The following is a 22483-nucleotide window of genomic DNA, read 5'->3' as shown; positions in this document are numbered from 1 at the left end:
ACCCAAAAAAACCACTTCCAAATCAAATAAGTGAATTTAGCAAAATTGCAGGATACAAGGTAAATGTACAAAAAATATTACTGTATTTCTTTAAGCTAGCAATGAAAAATTGGACACTGAGATTTTTTTTAAAAAAAACTATCATTTACTGCAACTTTCCTATAAATCTAAAACTATTCTAAAATTAAAAGTTCATGAAAAAACTGCCATTTACAAACATCATTAAAATATGAAATACTGAAATAAATGTAACAAAATATGTGCAAGACTTGTACATTGAAACCTACCAAACACTACCGAGAAAAATTAAAGATCTAAATAAACGGAGAGGTATACCACGTTTATAGATTTAAAAATTCAATATTGTTAAGATTTACATACTCTGTGTATTAATTTCCTATGGTTGTTATAACAAATTACCACCAACTTGGTGGCTTAAAATAATAGACATTTATTCTCTTACAGTTTTGGAAGCCAGAGGTCCAAAATAGGTTTCACTATTTTCACTAAGGTGTCAGCAGGGCCCACTCCCTCTGGAGACCTGGGGGAGAATCCATTCCTTGCCTTTTTCAATTTCTATAACTATATTCCTTACACTCCTTAGACCCCTTCCTCTATCATCAAAACCAGTAGTGCAGCATCTTTAAATCTTTTTCTTTGCTCACATCACATTGCCTTCTTGTGTTAATAGTACGTCCTTCTGCCTCCTTCTTACATGGAAACCCATGATTGATTTAGGACCCACCTAGATAACGCTAGATACTGTCCCCATCTCAAGATCTTTAACTTAATCACATATTTTATGACATAAGCTAATATTCACCTTTTTGCCACAGAAGGTAATATTCACAAATTCCATGGATTAGGAAGTGGTTATCTTTGACGGCCATTATTTAGCCTACCACATTCATCAAATTATTTAAAGATTCAACATAATCCCAATGAAAATTTCTCTGTAGAAATTGACATAGTGATTCTAAAAGTTATGTGAAAATGAAAGGACCCATAATGGGCAAAATAATTGTGAGAAAGAATAAAGTTGGAGAATCTATACTACATACTTTCAAGGCTTATTATAAAGTTACAACAATCAAGACAATGTGGTATTAACATTAGGAGAGACACAGAGAACGGAATAGAATCCAAAAATAGACTCATACATATATGGTCAGTTAATTTTTGACAAAGGCGCCAAGGCAATTCAATGGAGAAAGGATTGTGCTTCAACAAATGGTGCTGAAACAGATGGACAGATGAGGGAAATGCACCTAGACTCTTAACCTCATGGCATACACAAACATTTGTGTGAAATTGATCACAGACCTGCATGTAATAGCCCAAACTATAAAACATCTAGAAAACATAGGAGGGAAAAACACTTGCCACCTAGTGTTAGGAAAAGATTTCTTAGATGGGATACAAAACTGGACTTCTTCAAAATTGAAAACTCTTAATCTCCAAAAAAGACAATTAAAAAAATGAAAACCCAAGCCACAACTGGGAGAACACATTCTGAAAACATATATCTTAAAAAGTACCTGTATCCAGCACACATAAAGGACTTTTACAACTAAAAAATGGCAAAACAATCTAATTTAAAAATGGCCAAAAAGGGGCTCCTGGGTGGCACAGCGGTTAAGTGTCTGCCTTCAGCTCAGGGTGTGATCCCGGCGTTATGGGATCGAGCCCCACATCAGGCTCCTCCACTGGGAGCCTGCTTCTTCCTCTCCCACTCCCTCTGCTTGTGTTCCCTCTCTCGCTGGCTGTCTCTCTCTCTGTCGAATAAAATAAAATAAAATCTTTAAAAAAAAATGGCCAAAAAAATAAGAACAGACACTCCATCAGAGAAGTTATATAAAAGGCAAATAAGCACATGAGAAGATAATCAATATTTTTTGGCATTAAGGAAATATAATATCAATGCGATAAAACTACACACTCACCACAATGGCTAAAATTAAAATGATCAACTTAGACAACTATTGCTAAGGATGTGGAACAACTGGTCCCTCACATACTGCCGCTAAGAATGCAAAACAGTAGAGCCACTTTCAAAAACACTAGGGCAGTTTCTATAAAGTACATACTTACTCTATGGTCCAGCAATCCCATGCCTAGGTATTTACTCAAGAAAATGAGAAGTTTATGTCCATACAAAGACTTGTATTCAAATGTTCAAAGCAGCTTTATTTTTTATAGCCACTGGCACCAACCCAAATGTCCATCAATTGGTGAACAGTTAAACCAATTGTGGTATATCTGTTCAATGGAATACTCATCAGCAGTAAAAAGGAACAAAGCAGGGATGCATGCGACAAGATGCATAAACCTCAAATGCTCTATGCTAAGTAAAATAACTCAAACTGAAAACACAACATACCGTATCACTCCATTTAGATGATGTTTTGGAAAAGACAAAAGTGTAGATACAGAAAGTACATCAGTGTGGTTACCAGTGGCTGTGTAGGAGGAAAAAGCTGACTACAAAAGAACAGGAGGGAGTTGTTTCTGCAGTGCCGAACTGTGCTGAATCTAGATCTTTGGGTGGTGGTCACACAAAGAGATGGATTTATCAAAACGCCGACGACTGTGCCCTAAAAAAAAGGTAAATTTTACTGCATGGAAAATTACTGCAATAAACCTGGCATATCTATTGATCTACCTGTGCGTACACAACTACCTCAGTAGTTGACATTTACAGGACGTTTATGACAGGTCAATACTGTGCTGCTTTTCATGCACTATCTCACTTCAGCCTCACAGCAACCCTTGCGAAGGAGGTACCTTGGCTATTCTCATTTTACAGATAAGGAACAAAGGCTTAGATGTTAAATATCTTGTCCAAGCAGCTAGCAGTTCACAGAGCTGGGATTCACACTAAGATCGATTTGACATTTGACCCCAAAGTCCTTTTAATACTGCCATTATACTGATAATTCAACATTCTCGGAAAAGCATCTGGAAAGACAGGCACTGAGAATTAACAACAGTCTCCAGTGGGGAGGATTAAGGACAGTCTTTACATTCTCATGACTGACTTCTTTTCAAGGTACACGTACTGCACTTGCATTATGAAAAACAATGTAAGAAACTTCAATTGGAAAACAGGGGGAGGTTGTAAGGAGATGGGACCTACAAAACTCAACTCAGAAGTAAACCTCCAAGAATGTAAACCACAGCTAACGGACCAAAAGATTTGGAAAGGTTGCTAACTAGAATATATATATACTGCCTTTTTGTACCATAGTATTCTCGTCTATAAAATGAGAGTAATACGTACCTCATAAGGTGGTTGTGAGTACAAGATAATGAATACGAAAAGTGCTTTGTGTAAAGCACTATATTAGTGGTTCTCAAATTTTTTTGTATCAGGACTCCTTTACACTCTTAAAAGTACTGAGGAACCCAAAGAGCTTTGTTTATATGGGTTATACCTATTATTATTTACTATATCAGATTTTGAAACTGGTATTTTGAAATATTTATTAATTCATTTAAAAATAACAATAAAGGCATTATATGTTAACATAATTTTAATGAAAAAAAGATCATTTTCCAAAATTGACACAGTTTTGAAAATTTTTTAAATGTCTGGCTTCATAAAAGACACCTAGGTTTTAATATCTACATCTGCATTCGTTCTGTTGCAATATGTTGTTTTGTTTCAAGCATATGAAGAAAATCTGGCTTCACAGAGATTTGTAGTTGGAAAAGAACTGAGTATTTTAATAGCTCTTTCAGATAATGGTGGATTTTCTTCTTTGACAGGATACCAAAAGTCAACCAGTGGTAGTAGCTTCCTGAAGGTTAAGTGTGATGTGGAATCCAAAACTCTATCACTAAACTTTTTGTAGTCTGCTACGTTAAAATCCATTGGTCTCTCTGGCACTTCAAATGAATGAAAGTTTTATCCCTGCATAATACTGTGTAGGTTGACTGAAAAATACTAGTTCACTGAGTAATAAAGATCTTTCAAATGTTGACACATTTCATTAAACAAAGGCAAAAAATCACATTAGTTATTGTCACAACCCATTTCATCAGAAATATGTCAGTATTGGGAGGCTGTCAAGTTCATGGGGGTAGATAAAACTTTTCAAAAATTCTTATCTTCCCTTGAAAGCTCAAATTTTACTGTTTGCAAAAACACCATCAGTTGTTTTCCTTGTTGAAAACATTGAAGACACTCCAACGATTTTTTAAATTTTAAGTTAGATTTGTGCTTACTGCGTATCAGTGCTGCTATTTCCAAGTCACAGGTTCACTTGGATTTTCAAGAAAAATGTCTGCCAAGTGCTCTAAGACAAACAGCCCCAGTCTTGTCTGTGAGCTGTCCTCCCAGGTAAAAATGGTGTTCCAGGAAAAAAGGCAGCCTGAAGCCCAGGCACACAAGTGGGGTTTTTTGTTGTTGGAGTAATCTCTACACCCCAAGCAGGGCTTGAACTTACAACTCTGAGATCAAGAATTGCACACTCTACTGAGTGAGCCAACCAGGCGCCCCCACAAGTGTTTTCCCTTGAGTCAACGACTGTACCTTATCGGTCACACAGAATATTAAAATGGATGTATACTCAAGGGTCAATATTTAGTGAGACTGGTATCTTTTATGTTTTATTAAGGACATCCTTATGTGAAGCTGGCTTTTTTTTTTTTTTTAACTGCAAGCGTGCTGCAGTGAAGAATCCAGTGACTGTGAGTACAGTTCCGTGTCACCGGCTGGATTCGTGCTCAGGTGGCAGCAGTTTACCCAGCACTACTTTTGTACCGTCAGTGCAAATGTCAACCCAGAGAGGGGCAAGAACATCTTAGTATTATGAAAATAGTCGTGGCCTCTGCAGACCCCTCGAAAGGTTCTCAAGCTCCCCCCACAAGGGGTCTGTGAAAAATGGTTTGATGACTGCTGCACTGAGTACATGTTAGTTATGACTATTAATGCTCAAAACCAAGGGAGGCTTTTACGAGCTGCTACAAAGACAGAGAGCTACCAGTGAAAGACGCCAAGGTACCAATGACCTCACCACTAGACTCTGGAGAAGAAAAAGGCTTGAAGGGGACGCACAAGCTAATAGAAATGGAGTGATCACCACAGAGAAAGGAATTAGCAGAAGCGACTTTTTCCTCTCTGAAAGCCCAGGGGGACAGTGCAAAAACTAGAAACCAGAACCAACCTGTCAACCAAAGCCTATGGCAACACATATCATTACCAGAAACAACAGACTTGAAAACAGACAATTTAAAAAAAAAATAAGTGAATAAAATATTAACAAATGCAAGGACAATGGTAAACATAGGATTCATAGGTAGATTAAATAATATATAGAGGTAAAATTTTTCTAAAGGATTTTCAAACTATAAACAAAAAATAGATGAGGTGCAGGGAGAGCAAACCCTCTGAGCTAAATTCATTATCTTCCTTAAAAGAGAGGGTTTTTTTTATTTAATTGAAGAAAATAGCAGAAATAATGAAAATAGAAGTACTAAAACGTTTAAAATGTTGGAAAGTGATTACTTTATAATTTTTTATATAATTTAAAAGGAAATTAAGAGTTCTGGGTCTATTACATGAAAAATGAAAAACAGAAACAAGATGAACTTATAAGAGGACAAATAATAATACAAAAATAAAATTCCTACTTCAAATACTGGGGTTGAAAAATTATAAATAGGATGAAACGTTCTTGTATTACTCTCCTATTGCTGTCATACAAAGATACCACCAACCTTGTGGCTTAAAAAGCATAAACTCATTATCTTTACTGTTCCAAACATCAAGCGTCTGAAATGGTTCTCTCATTGGGCTAAAATCAAGGTGCCACCAGAGCTGTGATCCTTCCAGAGACTCTAGGAGAGACGGTTTCCCTGCCTGACCAGCTTCTAGAGGCTGCCTTGTAGCCCCTTGGCTCATGGTCCCTTGCTCCAGTTTCAAAGCCACCAGGGGAGAGTCCAGTCCTCCTTACAGCAATTCACTCTGACCTCCACTTCTGCCCTCCCTCTTCTACAGTTAAGAATTGTGATTATCGGCCTTGCCAGGGAATCCAGAACAATCTCCCTATTTTCAGGTCAGCTGATTAGCAACCTTAATTCCATCTGCTACATTAATTCCTCTTTGCCATATAATGGAATATATTCCTAGGTTCCCAGAATTAGGATGTGGGTATATTTGGGGGATCATTATTTTGCCTACCACAGACCTATAATTAAAAAGTTCTCTTACTGGATTAACAAATAAAATCTAAATCTGTTGCATTCAAGAGTCACATTTGCAACCGATATCAAAAGTCAAACCAACTACAAGAAAGGAAAAGACAAAGGTTTATCATGTTTGGGTAAGGACAAGAGAAGCAGAAGAGAATACAGTAATTTGGTAGATTTCAAAGATAAACTATTAAAATACTAAAATGACTAACAATGAAAATGTAAACAATGAAAGACTAGCAACATGGCCATAGAAGACGGCAATAATCTGATCATTTTTCTTTTAAGAATACACAGAGATATTTTCATTGTGGGCTTCTACATGCTACTATTAAATAATCACAGATAAAGTAGACAAAATTCCTAAGGAAACTATGGAAATGAACACTACAGTAGACAAAAAATAGCATGGTTCTATAGAGAGAGTCAAATGGCAGGACAAAAATTACGCTTTCTTTACATACATACAGATTTTTCCAGATGGGGGAGGAAAAGGATCATGGGCACTGATTCACGATAAACGCAAATCTAAGGGGGGCACACGATGTAATGAGCACTGGATGTTGTATGCAGCTGATGACTCACTAAATTCTACCCCCAAAACTGGTAATACACTCTATGTTACCTAACTCCAATTTAAATAAAATCTTTAAAAAATAAAATAAAATTTAAAAAACTGTTTGAATGCCTTCAATGTATGGAATGTATAAAAATGAGAAAGGAAGTCTCTGCCCTGAAGTTGCTCTAAGCCAGTACACAGAAAATCGGTTTCTCTGGGAGAGATGGGAAGGGAGGTGGGATCTGGGCAGTAAGTTGGGGACAGGGAATTCCAGACAAAGGGATAAGACTGTTTAAAGTATGAAACAGTTTTGAAACAGTTTTGTTGTATCCCAGGGGACTGGAACACACAGAGTAAATCCTGTAAATCGTGGGGGGTGGGGAGCTAGACAGACAGGAGGAAAGGCACCAGAGAAAATAAAGGGAAAGTATGCTGGGGTAACAAGGTAGGGGTTTTTGAATATTAAGATAAAGTCCTTGGAATTTATTAATAGGCAATGGGAGCCACTGAAGATTTTCTGAGTAAAAGAAAGGTATAGAAAGCATAGAAGAATGTGTAAATTAAATTATAATTGGCAGAGACTGGAAGCTGAAATTCTATACAATTCATAATAAACCAAAACAATAGATTTAACATTGCTTAACCATATGGATCTTTTTCAATGTTCACTTGTGAAGCAGTGCGGCAGAGCGGAAGAGATCATTTGTGCAACTCTGAACTTTGGGTTCTTCAGGAGCAAAATGCAGATAATACTACCTCTACCAGGCAGTGCTGAGGTAAGAATTAAGTAACCTATCAGAAAGCACCTATTGCAAGGCTTGGTGCCACAGGCTTGCAGGTAATAATAAATGTTCGTTTCCCTCCTTAAGTAATGACTAAATCCATGATGAAACAGAACACTAGGGAAGAATATTTAAAATACTACTAAAACCCAACTAAAATACCAAAACATCCAGGCTGCTGCCAAAGCAAGACTCACAGAAAACGTATCCACTCCAAAAGTGCAACTAAAAGCAAAAAAGAAAAGAAAGAAAAAAAAAAGGCAAAGGGAAAACTAGTGAACTAAGTTTCTATCTAAGAAATTTACGGGGAAAAATACCAAAGGAGCCAAAATATATAAATAATAAAACTAAAAGCAGAAATGTAGATACAAAAGCAGAACCAATCAGTAACACCAATAGCTGGTTCTTTGAAAAAAATAAACTACAAAGTTAGTCAAATAAATCAATATACTCAGAAATTTTAGAAGATGTAATTTATACACACATCTGAGAGCCAAGTAAAAAAGATAACTGCCTATCAGAGAGGGAATTCCAAACCTGATTGGCAAGCAGAGAAGATGACGCAGCAATAACACAGTGACAAGAAAATTTATTTTAAAAAAAGTCGCAAGCCTAAACTACTTTGAGTCACTTTTCAAGAAATATTTAGACCAGAGTCCAAGTATAAAAATAGACTTCGCTTAATTCTCTACAAACCAGCAAATGGAGGTTCCGCTGGATATTGTGGCATCAACCACTACTTCCTCGATTTCACTTTTCCAATTACACCTTTAAAATGGATGTACTCCGCTCTATGAATCTGCAGTGCTAGCACAGGATCACTGAATAGTGTCACCGGGGTCAAACTACAAAGCTAGCGTTCTCTCTGAAATGTATATGGAGCTTTCTTGCTTGAGGCTCAAATTCCCTCTCCCCACTTTGCTGGGAAGAGAAAGGGACCGAGGGGAGAGAGAACATACCTAGGAAAGAGATGACTCTGAGTGTAAAAGTTTTAGTATCTGTTTTCTGCAAATTAAAAGAATGCAACTTGGGGCGCTGGGGCAGCTCAGTCGGTTAAGCGTCTGCCTTTGGCTCAGGTCATGATCTCCTGGTCCTGGGATCGACCCTGGGTCAGGCTCCCTGCTCAGCAGGGAGTCTGCTTCTTTCTCTCTCTCTCCCTCTGCCCCTCCTCTCTGCTCATTCTCTCTCAAATAAATAAAATCTTTAAAAACAAAAAACAAAAAAAAAACCCAAAAGAATGCAACTGGACTCATTTTAGATCCATCAGTCTTTTCCAGTTAAATGCAGCAGGCACAAACGCACACACATGCAGGTACACGTGTGCACACATGCGTGGCGTACACACGCTCTGGGTGACACATCCCTGTGGGCGCCTCTCTGTCTACAACTTCAGAGAATGGCTCCAACTGACAAACTGCTAAGTGACACTCTCCCAAACTGTTAAAGGGACTGTATCTCTTACACTGAGCAGAACCTTACTGACAAAATTTAAATTCTTCTAGTGGCAATTTTAACTGGTTATATTAAGACGAATAATGTTTAAGGGCATCTAACCAGAAGATGTAAGAAAGCACAAAAGCCCAATAAAAAAAATCACTCTTAAGGAGGACTAGAATGAGGCCAGGCTGGAAGTTTATCAGCTATGCAACTGCGAGGGGTGGGGGTGTCACTCTCTCCCTAAGCCTATCTCCTCCTGGGTTTGCTCACATATGAATTCACTAAGATTGAGGGATGTGGAAGCCCTGTGTAAATGATCAATTTTACCTATTTTTTTGCTGCTACTACTATTCTACAAGAGAAAAGCTGTAACAATTTCATTTAGCAATCGTTTTTCTCACTACTAGGCCATAGCGGACAAAGTACGAATCATTAGATATAAAGAGCCTATCTCAAGTTCATTTCAAGGCTTTCATCTTGAATTCTAGTACAGGTATGACCTATGATCAGGCAAGGCAATTAGAAACCCCAAGCTCAATACTCCTAGAGTCCTAGGAAACCATCTAAAACTCCTCACACCCACTGTCTCTCCCCTACAACAGAGTCTCCAATGTACACGTCTATTTGTACTCAGCATCCGCTCACTCAGCACATTTATCGAATGCCTCAACAACCTGGACTTCAAAGAGCTCACAGACAAGAAAAATATTGTGTGTGTGTAATTATCAAATGGGAATATTTTTAAAACCCAAAACTATGCATTCGAATGGGACTTGTCTCCTTTCAACAGTCCCGGGGAGGCCATGAGCTAATTCCACTTCATTGCTCAAACCACCTTTGGAGCTTTCCTCCTGGAATCACCTTGAGAGCCTGCAGTCTGTCTTTTTGAATATCCTCAATGGTGCCAACTCTTCACTGAGAGTGAATTCGATTTCTGGAAATGGCCAAAAGTCAGTGAGAGCCAAGTTTAGTGAATAAGATGTACGATCAAACTAGGTGGCACTATTTTGGTTCAGAAATGATCCATGATTATAAATAAAGCAATGAGACGGATTTCCTTATATGATTTGTAATCTGACTCCAAAGGAAATTTCAGATGAGTAACAAGGAATACGAGCAGTGGAATAGGAATATACATATTCCTCTTTTTCCTAAGTAACTTCTTTGAGGGGTAACACGCATTTGGATGTGTAAGCTCAGATATAAGGTTTGCTTTGTGTAATCACAACTCATAAATAGAAGGCTCTTTGGGATACTGGACCCACTGTGTCACAGGCGGGCCTGTCACTAAATTAGAGAGGTCGCATGGCATGCAGGAATGAGCACAGGCTTCAGAAGGAGACCGACTGACTCACGTTAGAATCCTGACCTGGCCCCTTGCCACCTGTGCGACTTCAGGGAAGTCAGAAGCTCGCTAAGACCCTGTGAAACAAGGCTGATCATCTAACTTGCAGGGTTGTTGCGAAGATCTGAGATAACGCCAAAAGCACCGACATTGTGCCCAACCGGTGCTAGGTGCCCCATGAGTCACACCTATTATTAATAATAACCTCAGTATAATCAGGAGGTTTTTCTTACTCTAGGTGGCTTAAGAGGACAGAACGACAGATAAGCAGACATTTGGGTGGTGGGTGAGTAGTTCATGAACAGTACCAACATACATTCACTACCAATGGATCTGGAGCCGGCTTAAAAAAAAAAAACCCAGTAATATGCAAATGATATTTGTAGTAATCATTCACACTACAGGTACTATTTTTAAATCATATGACATGTGCCACCTGCAGCGCTGCCACCACACTGACCTTTCACCACTGTCTGAGCATACTAGGCCCTCTCATGAACCCTGTGCCTCTGCATCCTCTGTCCCTCCTAACTTGCCTTTCCTGCCCTCTGGTCTGAAAAAACCCTACAATTATATCCTTCCAGACTGAGCTGTGGAATCTTCCCTGACTGCTCTGACAATTGGTGGCTCTGCCCCTTGCGCTACCACAGCATTTGGTTCCTGTCTCTGGAATGCCTCATCCTGTGTTGAATTTTAATTTCTCTTCCCATTTCTACTTCTGCCAGGCTTGAGCATAGAGAGGAATTATATCTCACTTATTTTTGTACTTAGAGCACCTAGCATATCTCTTGGCACACAGTAGGAACTCGGGAGATGTCTCATGAATGAATGCTTTAAATATAAACACTTCACAAATGCCTGGTAAAGGCCAGGTAGCTGTCTTTTGTTAACAACTACCAAAAATCACATCCATTTTTCCTAAATTCAAAGAAGAGACAAGATAACTTACATAGACTACAGAATGGCTTTAGAAGTTGCAGCATATGGAACTTTCTAAATGCTACTGACCTCCTTAGTACTCCATGCTCCCATGACAGAACACTCAGAGCAGCATCCCTCAGCCTTTGTCCCAGTCCAGCACACCTGTGGGCTGCACCTCACTGTCAGGAGCTCACTGCAGATGACTCAGAGGGCCTTGCAGAGTTCTCACAGCCTTCCAGCACTGCTGGCTCCCAGGGCTGAAGGGCCTTCTCCAAGCCAGCAACTCCAGCAAGTTAGGAGAAAATCCCAAGGCTCCGTGGTGTGGCCAGGGTGCTGGCTTAATGCCACCTACTCCCAGATCCCCACCTCCTACAAGCACCTCAGAATCAGTCTGCCAATCCTGTATACTGCTGATAGTTGCCCATTCAATGAATAAGGCCCTCGGTGTTATGTTAGGAAGCCTCAGGCATTCCAACAAGGACTTGGTGGGTCCAGTGTGCCTGTTTCAGTGAGTCTTAACCTGTGTAACTAAAAAGTTCACAATCAACTAGTTCTGTGCCAGATGGAAATAGGCAGAGGGTCAGCTGGCAGCCCTGTGCATCTGAGTGCTGACATTTGTGAATCATTCTATTACTGCAGTTTTCCAGAGCGTTGGCAATACAGCAGTGGGTTCAGACTCACCAAGATCAAAAGGTTGGAAAGGAGAGCTGGAGCCATGGCCCATGCCTTGGGACCCACAAAACCATGACAGTGACTATTTTTGTGACACACATAATCCACAAAGTAAAGGCAGCCACATTCTGCCTTAGTGTCATGGTCCTTCCTGTCTCTCTAATGGAATGGCTGCATTCTGAAGGAGGAAAGAAGATGAGAAGAAAGAGGACCAGGCCACAGACCACCAAGCAAGCAGTGACTGGAAGAAGCCACTTTAGATTTCTCCTATAGGCTTTGGAGAGTCATTCATTCATTCATTCATTCATCCATTCATTCCACAAATATTTAATGAGTCAGGTACTATTCCAGGTATACAGGATACCATTATGGACAGAATCATGGTTCTGGCCCCATGGAGCTTATAGTTTAGTAGGGGAGACAGGCATTAATCAAATAAGCACACAGATATAAGGGTACAAATAAATGCTATGATGGAAGAATTCAGCATGCTACAGAGATCCTATAAACAGATATCAGTGGACTTAGGTGAGTCAGAAAGGCTTTCCTCAGCAAGTAACTAGTGAGCTGAGATCTCAAGGATAAATAAGAGTTAACTAGGTCAGGAGGAGAGGAGAGGGAAACATCCCTGGCAACGAGAACAGCATGTGCCAAGGTCCTGGGGTAGGAGGGAGATGTTGAACTGGCTCCAAATTAGAGGCAGGGAGAAAGGCAGCAGCACCAAGGTTAGAGGCCCTGGCACAAGGTATCTTCCTGTCTAGACCCCTTGGTTTGCACTCCAGCTGTCCAGAAGGCCCTCCTCAGCATGGAACAAGACTAAAGAACAATGTCAACAACTAGGTGTGCCCACGAAACACGACACATCACTAGCTAAAAAATCAGACTTGCCAATATTACCTGACCACTGTCTTAGCAGTCACCACTGTGAGGCAACACTGCTCACTCCCACTGAAGCAACACTGTATCAGGAAACTGATGCCCTATAAAAGGTCTTTAAACTTAGACATGCATTTCAATCCAGTAGAATTAAAGTGTTGATAAATATATTGATGATTACTATAAATCTGTTTAGATACCTAATATTTCATCTTAATTTTCATATACCAATTTTTTGGGGCTGGGGGAGAAGCTATAGGAAAAGAAAATGGTTAAGGATGTTATCTGTGCAGCACTATTGTGCTTTGGCAACTGTTAGCCAGTTAGAACTGTTAGGCAGTTCTTGGGTTCTGAATTATCTGTCACCTGGCAAAACAGTCCTGAACTATCTATTTGTAAAGCACTTTGCAACCAATCATTCATTTGGCTTCCCATCCTGCTGAGATTATACTCATTCTACAGATAAAACAGATAAGCGAGTAGCCCAAGGATACAAAACAATTCAGGTTCTACTTATCTTTCTTACCACCCTCCCCAAACAACGTAGACACACAAGGCCCTTCCAACTCCAGTGCCAATCTTGCTACCCTGTAGATCAGTCCTCACCCCTAGGAGCAGCAGAGGAAGGTGCTGCAGTCCCTTCTCCTTTACCTCCTCTCAACACGCTCCTCGATGCAGAATGCTTTCAAGGCCAACAATGATAACGACCGCACTGTGATTTTAACATTGGCACTCCAGACTAGAATATGAACTCAGTAGTGCTCAAAGAGGAATAGAACACCTAGGAAGTCACAGTGGCTTACAGCTTAAAATGTCACTGTCCCCAGGAAGACTGCACTCCCAATACTCTCTCTCCATCTCTCCCAAGACTTCTCTTCATCCCCCACAAGCAGCCCAGGCAGTGCAGTGGTCTCCACTGGGCTCCCACAGACCAACACTAAACAGTGCTGTAAATCATCTATTTACATCTCTTTCTCCATCCACAAGCTGGGACCTCCCAGCATCTGAAGCACCTCGCATTGGACCTAGCATACAAAAGGTTGATTGAGGGCACAGCTTCGCACCAGCAACTAAGGGAAACAGGTACTCCCTTCACAGACTAGTGGACTTGGAAGATCAATTAGGCCAACTCATTTTTCAGATGAGCAGAGAATATGTAACTCAGTCACATGGGGCCCGGTCCCCAATCCAGATCTTTCGGCTCAGTTTAGTTCCACAAACATTTTATAAGGGCCTGCTCTGTTTCAGACACCGTGGGAGGTGCTGGGGATAGTGAGATGTGCAGGAGACAGTCTCTGCTTCAGGAAGCACCCAGCCTGGGGGAGGCAACAGAGTTACAGAACACTTGGGCAAGTGCAAGGACAGGCGCCTGATTCCTTAATCAGTGTTCTCTCCACACTGTCCACTGGATATTCCCCAGCTGGGAAACAGGACAACAGTATCCGCTTCCTGCAAATAAACTTACAGTGAAGACTGAAGAGAAACCGCGTATGGAAAATCGTCAGGTTCACCCCCAGAGGCATTATGTAAGGTATTGCCATACCCTGACACCAACTCCGAAGATTCAACGGTCGTTTCAGATATCACTCGACAAAGCAGCAAACGAGCGAGGGGTGGGCACACATCCAAGGAAAACCTCAAGGGCTCGGAGGAACTGGAGGAAACAGCTGGGGTGGGGGTGGGGGGGGTAGGAGTGTTGGGTCAAGCGAAACGGCCCCTGCGAGGGGAGCGGAGGGCAGGCAGCGGGGTGCGGGAACAGGGGACAGGAAGGGGGCGTTGGGCCAGCAACCAGGGTGGGCCGGCCGAGAGGAACGCGGCTCCCGCGGGGCCGAAGTCGGCGGGGGGAGGGGGGGGCAATGAAGGCACCGGGCGCGGGAGCGGGAAGCGCTGCCCGGAGAGCCGCTCGCACCACTGGGGGCTGCCCCGCCGCCCGCCGCATCCTCACGCCCGCCGCGCCTCCCCCGGCGGCGCCTCACCTCGGGTTGAAGTCCTGGAAGAGGCCCCTCAGGTTCATGGCGGAGAACTTCGCCGCGGCGGCCTCCTCCTCCCCCCTCCCCCCGCGCCGCGCAGCCTGCGCGTTACAGCGGGTTCATGGTGCCGGCGCGAGCCGCGTAATCCCCGCCGCCGCCCGGAGAAACCTGAGCTACCGCCTCCCACCCGTCCTTCCGGGCTTCCGTACGACGGCGGCGCATGCGCCCTAGCCCCGCCCCGCCGGCCGGGGAAGCGAGGCGAGCCGCGTGCGACGCCGCCGTCTTGGCTGGCGGCTCTCCGGGCCACGGCCCTGGGTTCCCCGCGCGGCGGCCGCCCTGCGGACGGCGGGGGGCGTGGAGTTTGGGAGAGACGGGGATCCTGGGGAGACGGCGGAGAGACGAAAAGGGAAGCTGACTGGGCGCAGGCCTGCGGGAAGGGAGCGCACCACCCTAGAATCCCTCGGGGAGATCTTCACAGACACCTGTCACCTTAGGCCGCTCTGCCCTTCGGGAAATTTCCCCTGAGCCTGGGCGGGAAGGGGGATAGTGACCACGGTGACTCGTTGCATTTTGGCGTTCTTATCCCAGGCTTCACCTGTTAGATCCGTCGGTGACTCCCAAGCCTGCATGTCAATTTCCCTCCCAAGGCCCAGGCCTGCATATGGGTACATGCTGGCGGTCCCACACTAAGGTTACCCTGCGCCACAGTCGTCTTTCCTCCAAACTGCCTTCCCCTCCTGGGTTGCCATCTCCCTTGGTAGCAGACCTATTCACGGGGGCATGCCCAACTGGAAATCTGGTAGTCATCCTCCCATTTGCTAACCTAGTTCAGAGACTCCTTGGCCCCTGCCTAGATTTTGTGGTCACTTCCCACCTGGCCTCTTCCTCCACTCCAGGACATCCTATTTATAACTACAAGGTTCATCTCCCTTGGACAAGTCAACATCTTGGACTCAATTTTTCTCCTCTGCAAAATGGAGAAGATAAAACCGACTTCCTAAACTTGGATAAGATAGTGTGCGTAACACTGCTTGGTTCACACCAAATGCTCAGAGAATGCTCTTGCTCTCTGGTGCTCTTTCAAGTTCCTATCTCCTTAGAAGTCTATTTACTTTTGGAATTAGCTGGACAAGTTCACAACAGGTGATCTAGTCCACCTTCTTCACTTTGGCTTTTTTAAGAATTTTCCATGAGCACAGCAATACCTTGGACATTAGTCTAGTATCATTATGGATAATAGTTGTACTTTGTTACAATAACAGTTTCATGAATGGCAGTTTTTCTATGGGTTAGCCCTGGGGGCAGCTTGAGAAGATCACGATTATTATGATAGTCATACCTTGCCGTGCTGTATCACCTTTCTTCTGAGAAGTTGAAAACATTTTACAAGTGGTAATTAGGCTTCCAACCCCACAGGAGGATAGATATTATTATAGGAGCTGCTTTTAAGGATGAGTAACCTGAATCAGCTTTGACAGCTGCTGAAGCACCAGACCCTAGTCCCAGAGTTTTTGGTCCCATTCCCTTGTCCATCCTCTGGGTAGAGTCCAATGTCTACCCCTGAGGAGGTTCCCAGTGAACATTTGGATCCAGAAGTGAAAGCTGAGGCAAGAGAAGCTTGTCTGATGTTCCCTGAGCTACCCAGCTAGTAGAGGTACAGGAACAAAGAGGCAACTGGGGGTCCTACTGAAACTGCAGCCCACACACTGCGAAGAAGAGGGACTTGTCAGTGGCCAGACTGCTAGCACCATCTTAATTACTGGTGACCTCCCCATAAACAGGCATTAAGACTGAGATCGTTTGTCAGTTAAGATAGTTCAACAACAGATACTGTTGCCCTTTCAAAAACTTCACCTACAGAGACCAGGCAGGTTGCTCAGAGTCCAGAGTCTTGAGGGCATGTGCTACTTTGGTGAGGCCCCAATGAGTCCCAGAGCTGACCCACTGCTGACCCACCAGGTCATGAGGCCTGCCCAGCCCAGGGAACAGAACACCAATACACAAACCAATTGTCAATGTAATCTTTTGCTCTGACAAGCCAAATTGCCGAGGGGAGCTTATAAGCCTGTCCATGGGAATATAAGAGAAGAACTGGACTACCCCAAGGCCTCATCTCACCACTCTTCATGAAGTGGGTGTATCCAGACTGCCTCAGCTTCCCTGGAGGCTCAGGCCTGTATGCTACTGGTACTCTTATGGAAATCAATATCAAAATATCCAGGGGCACCTGGGTGGCTCAGTTGGTTGAGCGCCTGCCTTCGGCTCAGGTCATGATCCCAGGATCCTGGGACTGAGCCCTGTGTCAGGCTCCCACCTAAGCGGGGAGCCTGCTTCTCCCTCTCCCTCTGTCTGCCGCTCCCCCTGCTTGTGCACATGCTCTCTCTGTGTTGAATTAGTAAATAAAATCTTTAAAAAACATCAGAATATCCAGGTGTCCCCCTTGTCCTCTCTCCAGCAAGTGCAGAAGACACTGCTGCCAATCTGCTGCCAATCTCAGACCCTCGCTCCGGGTCCCACTCCTAGCAAAGGCCCACAGCTTCACTGGCCTGATGTACAGACCCATGAGTGACCCAGACATTGAGGAAAGACTCTGGGCCATAGACAGGTTGATGCCCTCATCATCTCCCCTAGCAAACTTTGACTTGCCACCAAATTTCAGGGCCATCTTATTATAGACTCTCAACATTCCTTACACAAAGGCATGGAATGGCTCAGAATTGAGAAAGCATGACCCCAAATAAGCCAGAAAGCACACCCATGTGGCTTTGGAGTGGGTACATGTTACAGTGCCCCAGAAGCATCAGTGTATAGTTTTGAAGACTACCTTGGATTTGTAACACCCTTCTGTTGAGTTGGCCTCTTGTCCAATTCAACATTCACATTGGCTCCAATGTGATGGGGTGGAGGGCAGGCTTCTGAAGAGCAGGGCTGTGAAGGAAAGAATCCTGGTACATTCAGACACTTTGGTCATGGAGTGCCTGGGTTAGGGGTGCTCCATGACCAACTTGGCAACTTCTTCAGCCAGGGGACGCAAGGTGCCAGCTGAAGGCTGACACTCTCTCAACCCGAAATTCTCCACTCTAAGTTCCCCGAAGTCCACACCCTGAATTCCACCAATTAGAAAACCACTGGAGTCCCCAGGACTCCACTTGCAAAATGCACCCCTTGCTTCCTGATAGGGCCCTTTGTTTCTGGGTACTTTAAGTTGACCTGGGTAAGTGTGTAGTCTTTCTGTTCCTGAGATCTCCCCGGGAGGTGGTTGGAGTCTGGACAGGGGTGCAGTAGAATACATAGCTGGATTTGGGGGCTCGAGGAACTTGGGGTGGAGGTTATGAGCAATGGAAGAAACCAAGAAGGTAATATATATGGTTCTGCTTGGATTTGCAGCTGCCCCTGGTCTTCTTCAAGAGCCCAGAAGGAGCCCCTCTTCATCATGGAGGTGTCCCTGAGGACTTGCAAACTGCACCTACAGAGAGATAAGAGGAAGGGAAGGCAGTCCCAAAGCTCCACTGGCCCCCTTGTCACAAAGGGTGGTCCTGGAAACAAGTGAGTCAGCATCCTTTCTAGAGCAAGCTTCCCAGTGAAGGAAGAAAGGACTATTTCCTATTGGACGATGGAGTGGGCAGACTGTGTCTGAGCCCACAGAACCACCACAATATCCCTGTGCTATCCTCCCTGGAGCTCTGCTGTCGCCAGGGGCTCCAGGAAGGCTTCCCAGGAGGGCAGGGAGGCTCCTGGGATCCCCTCCTCCAGTGAGATGTGCCTGGAAAGCCCAGGTCAAGTACATGTGGCCAGGCCTCTTGGACAGACAGAAGAAACATGCCTGTGAAGGTCACCAGCCAGCTGTCCACACAATTCCCTTCTCTCCTTCCCTGTGTCCTGTTCTCATTCCTGCATCTCCACTCACTGCTTGTCTTTTGTCCTTTGTGCTTCCACATTGACTTTCTATCACTTTTCTCTGGCACCCTCTGCCCTTACTAATAAGATGCCCCTCCTTCCCCATGTCTTCTCCTGATGCACCCCTTTGGCTGGGGCAGCCTGCAACCTTCTTTGCTCCTTCTGTCACCCTCAGCTAACGTCTTCTCTGAAGCATCCACTTTGTGTCAGGTGCTGTGGGAAACACTGCTAACACATAGTGTTGTATGTGATAAGCTTCCAGGACAGGAGAACCGCTGAGCTGAACCTGAAAGGACACAGAAGATTTCCAGCCAGGAAGAGAAGAAAGGGGATTGCAGGCAGAAGGAACAATGCTTGCAAAGGCACAGAAGTCAGCAAGTGGAGGCAGGTGGACCTTTCAGGAGAAAAATGTCCTCTATGTTCATTCTCTGTGGAGTCTCTGGAACACCCTCCCTTCAGGTACGCCCTCTAATCTGGGCTCTGAGAGCTCATCGCAAAAATGTTTTCCCCAGACTGACTCCTGGAACAGAACTGAGGCCGTGCTAGATTCTGTGTATAAACACAGCATACAGAACCAGGCAATGTGAAACAGCATCTCAGTGAGATTGTTCCATACATTTCTAATACAGGTAGATTGCTTTGTCTCAGTCTCCAATCTATCCTGGGATCCTGTGGCCTCCTAAAATGATTGTTTTCTCTGGCTCAATGTACAGCACGCTCCCCCCACCCAGGCCTACTTGCAAGCTTAGGCCTATGGGCAGTGAGGACTCAGCTCAAGAAGCCTGCTCAGGGAGTGCTCATGAAATGAATGCATGAGTCAGACCGTCCCAAGATCCCTTCCAAAAAAGCAGGCCTCCCTCCCCCATGCCTCAAACTGGGCCCCTAACATCTGCCAGAGCAATGATTTATTATTCTTCAGTTTGTAGTAACTGCAGGCATGATCTATATACTCCCACTCTCCCTTTTTCCTACCACATTCTCCAGGTCATTGACACGCTGAGGGTTTTAGAGTCTTGTTATAGAGTAAGTTATACCATGTTTGCACATGACCATCCATTTGAGATGGGCCATCCATTTGCTAACTGATTGTCAAAGGAAAAAAGCACTGCATCAATCAATTTACATGTGGATTGTAAGACATAAACTGATTCAACAACATTAAAATGTGGGGAAGAACGTACATCTTAGATGCTTAGTAATAATAGCTCCTTCTTACTGACTACCTACTTTGAGCCAGTCATTTTATATACAGATGACACCTTGTATAAACTTTGTTAGGGGTTGAATTATGCTCTGCCTAAAATTATGCTAAACTACTAATCCCTAGGACCAGGGATTATGACCTTATTTGGAAATAGGATCCTTGCAGATGTACTCAAGTTCAGATGAGGTCATTAGAGTGGTCCATAATGAATCTGACTGGTGTCCTCATAAAAAGAGGGAAAGTTTGGGGTGCCTATGTGGCTCATTCGTTAAGCATCTGCCTTCGGCTCAGGGCGTGATCCCAGGGTCCTGGGATCGAGCCCCGCATCAGTCTCCCTGCCCCACTGGGAGCCTGCTTCTTCCTCTCCCACTCCCCCTTGCTTGTGTTCCCTCTCTTGCTGGGTGTCTCTCTCTCTGTCAAATAAATAAATAAAATCTTAAAAAACAGAAGAGGGAAAGTTGGACATACACATATACAGAGGGAAAACAGCCATGTGAGAAGGAAGAGACTGGGGTGATGTGACCACCAGCCAAGGAAAACTTGGGGACACCAGATACTGGAAGAGGCAAGAATAGAACCTCCTCCAGAGCCTTCAGAGGGAGCATGGACCTACCAACATCTTGATTGTGGACTATGAGCATCCATAAATGTGAAAGAAGAAATCCCCCCACATCCACTTTGTGGTACCTTGGTAGGCAGTCCTAGGAAATGAGTACGATCTCACATCAAGGCGCAGAGGCTGTACCGTTTTATCTTCCCCATTTTACAGAAGAGGAAACTGAAAGCCAGATACTGGACCAGCTCATGTGTCATTTCCCAACCCCACTGGGTCACCATCTATCCTGAAATGGAGATGAGGAGCAGTGGGCTCTAAGACAGAGGGTATAAGGATAAACTTTCCACCTGGAGGTGAGTGTTGGAACTATGGCCACTGAAGGCTGCTCTGGGGTTCAGGCATGGCCCCTGCTCTCCCATTCACCTGTCCAGTCTGGTCCCCTTCCCTCCCAGCCGGCTGGGTAACCCAAAGTTCTCCTGTAGGCTCACTCCCCCGGGCAGGCTGGACGTGAGGCACACAGCAGGCCAGCAGTTCAAAATACACACCCACTGGGTCTAAGGACTCTCACTGCATCCCCACAAGGAGAGTTTCTGAAGGGGTCTTGGAGAAGACCCTTTATCTGAGTGCTAGGTAGGTGTGACTTTGCCCCTGGATGCTGTCTTGTGGATGTCCCTTGGTGTCACACCCCATACTTGTTCATGAAGAGCCCTATGGCAGCTGCCAGTGATATCTGCCAGAGAAGAGGGCAGGCAAGAGCCAGGCAGGAAGTCAGCCCCTTGCCAAGGAGGCTGAAGTTCAGAGCAGGCTTTGTCATGGCTGAGGGATGGGGACTTCTCAGAGAAGCAAGACCATGGCTGAGATGCCTCACACCAGTCTGTTGGGGGCAGGCTCAAGGCATCTAGAGAACATCAGATCTTCCTGCTAATGGTCAGAGGATCTCCTGTCTGGTCTGCCCCACCCTGGCCACAACTGCCGGGGACCTGGGTGATGTGTGGCAGCACAGACACCACGCAGAGAACCTTGCACCCTGGACATGCCTCCCTGAGGGTCCCTTGTGCTGGGGTTGGGGGCGACCTGAGGGCTACATCCCAGCAGTCCATGAGGGCCTGGATCAAACATCATCTCACACCCTCCAAGTCCGTTCCCTCCAAGGACAGCATGCAGTGTCCCTGCTTCCATCCTGGAGTGCCCCAGGGGCTCTGGTCCTGGGACGTGGGCCAGGAGCACCCGGCTCATGATGTCGCCCAGGCTCCAGCTCACCTCGGTCTCGTCTGCACTCCTATGAGCCTCCCCTGCTCCGGCCAGGGCTGTCCAGATGGGATCTGGTGGGCGTGCGCCTCCTTCCACATCTCCTGGGGCGGCCGACCCTCTGCACAGCCTGCCGCCTGGGAACCCGAAGCCCCCTCCTGCTCGGCTGCTTTCAAACTCCTCATTTGAGTCTGGGGGTGTCTGGGGTGTGTGTGGGAGTGTCCCAGGGACCACCTGTGCCCTCTGCTAGTCTCTCCTCAGCTCCAACGGCCCGATTGCAGACACCGGGGTTCCAGCTGGCTCTGGGGATGGGTGACAGGTACACACCCCCTCTCTGGCTCTGTCTGAGGAAGCGAAGCCTCAGAGTCACCTTCACAAGGCCATCAGTTTAATCAAACATTTAGTATTACATGGGGAATTATTAGAAAATAACTCATAATCATAGTGATTTGTCACACAGTCACATGGCAATGATTATTATTTACCAACTTCTAGGAGACTCACCAAGATGCTACATCAAGTCATGCCAGCTCTACGTGAACCACAGCAATAGTGCAAGGGCCTTTCCCCCCTACATTGTCAAGTGAAGGTAATTGCTTATGAACATCAGCACTGGGGACTGAGAGGTTGGCAGTGGGGAGAGAGGAGGACAAAGCGCGAAGCTTTGCAGACTGAAGCAAGGTTCAGGAGAGACTGGGCAGTGTGGGCAGCAAGGGAGATGGGGGCTGCCAGCTGGGCCCCAGGTGGAGGACACCCCCTTTCCAGCATGGCCACTTGGATGCCTGTCCTGAGCCTTGCTGGACATTATGGTTCTCAGGAGA

General features: G+C 44.8%; 1 protein-coding gene across 5 annotated transcripts in view; it reads right to left on the bottom strand.

The window, feature by feature from the left end:
- TMEM185A (transmembrane protein 185A) overlaps positions 1-14951 on the bottom strand; it is a 33699-nt gene extending 18748 nt beyond the window's left edge. The window contains exons 1-2 of one of the 5 annotated variants that reach the window (XM_087860155.1): positions 14764-14932; positions 2381-2594 (exon numbers count right to left, since the gene is read on the bottom strand). Coding sequence is in view for 4 of the 5 variants with exons in the window: in XM_087860153.1 (XP_087716279.1) it covers positions 14764-14801 (38 nt within the window). In the remaining variant the exon portion in view is untranslated. Of the gene's footprint in view, positions 1-2380; positions 2595-14763 lie in introns of all 5 variants that reach the window. The other 4 variants (XM_087860153.1, XM_087860154.1, XM_087860152.1 and 1 more) reach the window with 4 other exon arrangements.
- Between the last annotated feature and the right edge of the window lie 7532 nt (positions 14952-22483).

This window comes from Ursus americanus, chromosome X, assembly GCF_024610735.1.
Source record: "Ursus americanus isolate L20-20 chromosome X, mUrsAme1.1.p, whole genome shotgun sequence".
Classification (NCBI taxonomy): Eukaryota; Metazoa; Chordata; class Mammalia; order Carnivora; family Ursidae; genus Ursus; species Ursus americanus.
The sequence above is the reverse complement of the archived record's forward strand: the minus strand, read 5'-3'. Positions and strand labels throughout refer to the sequence as shown.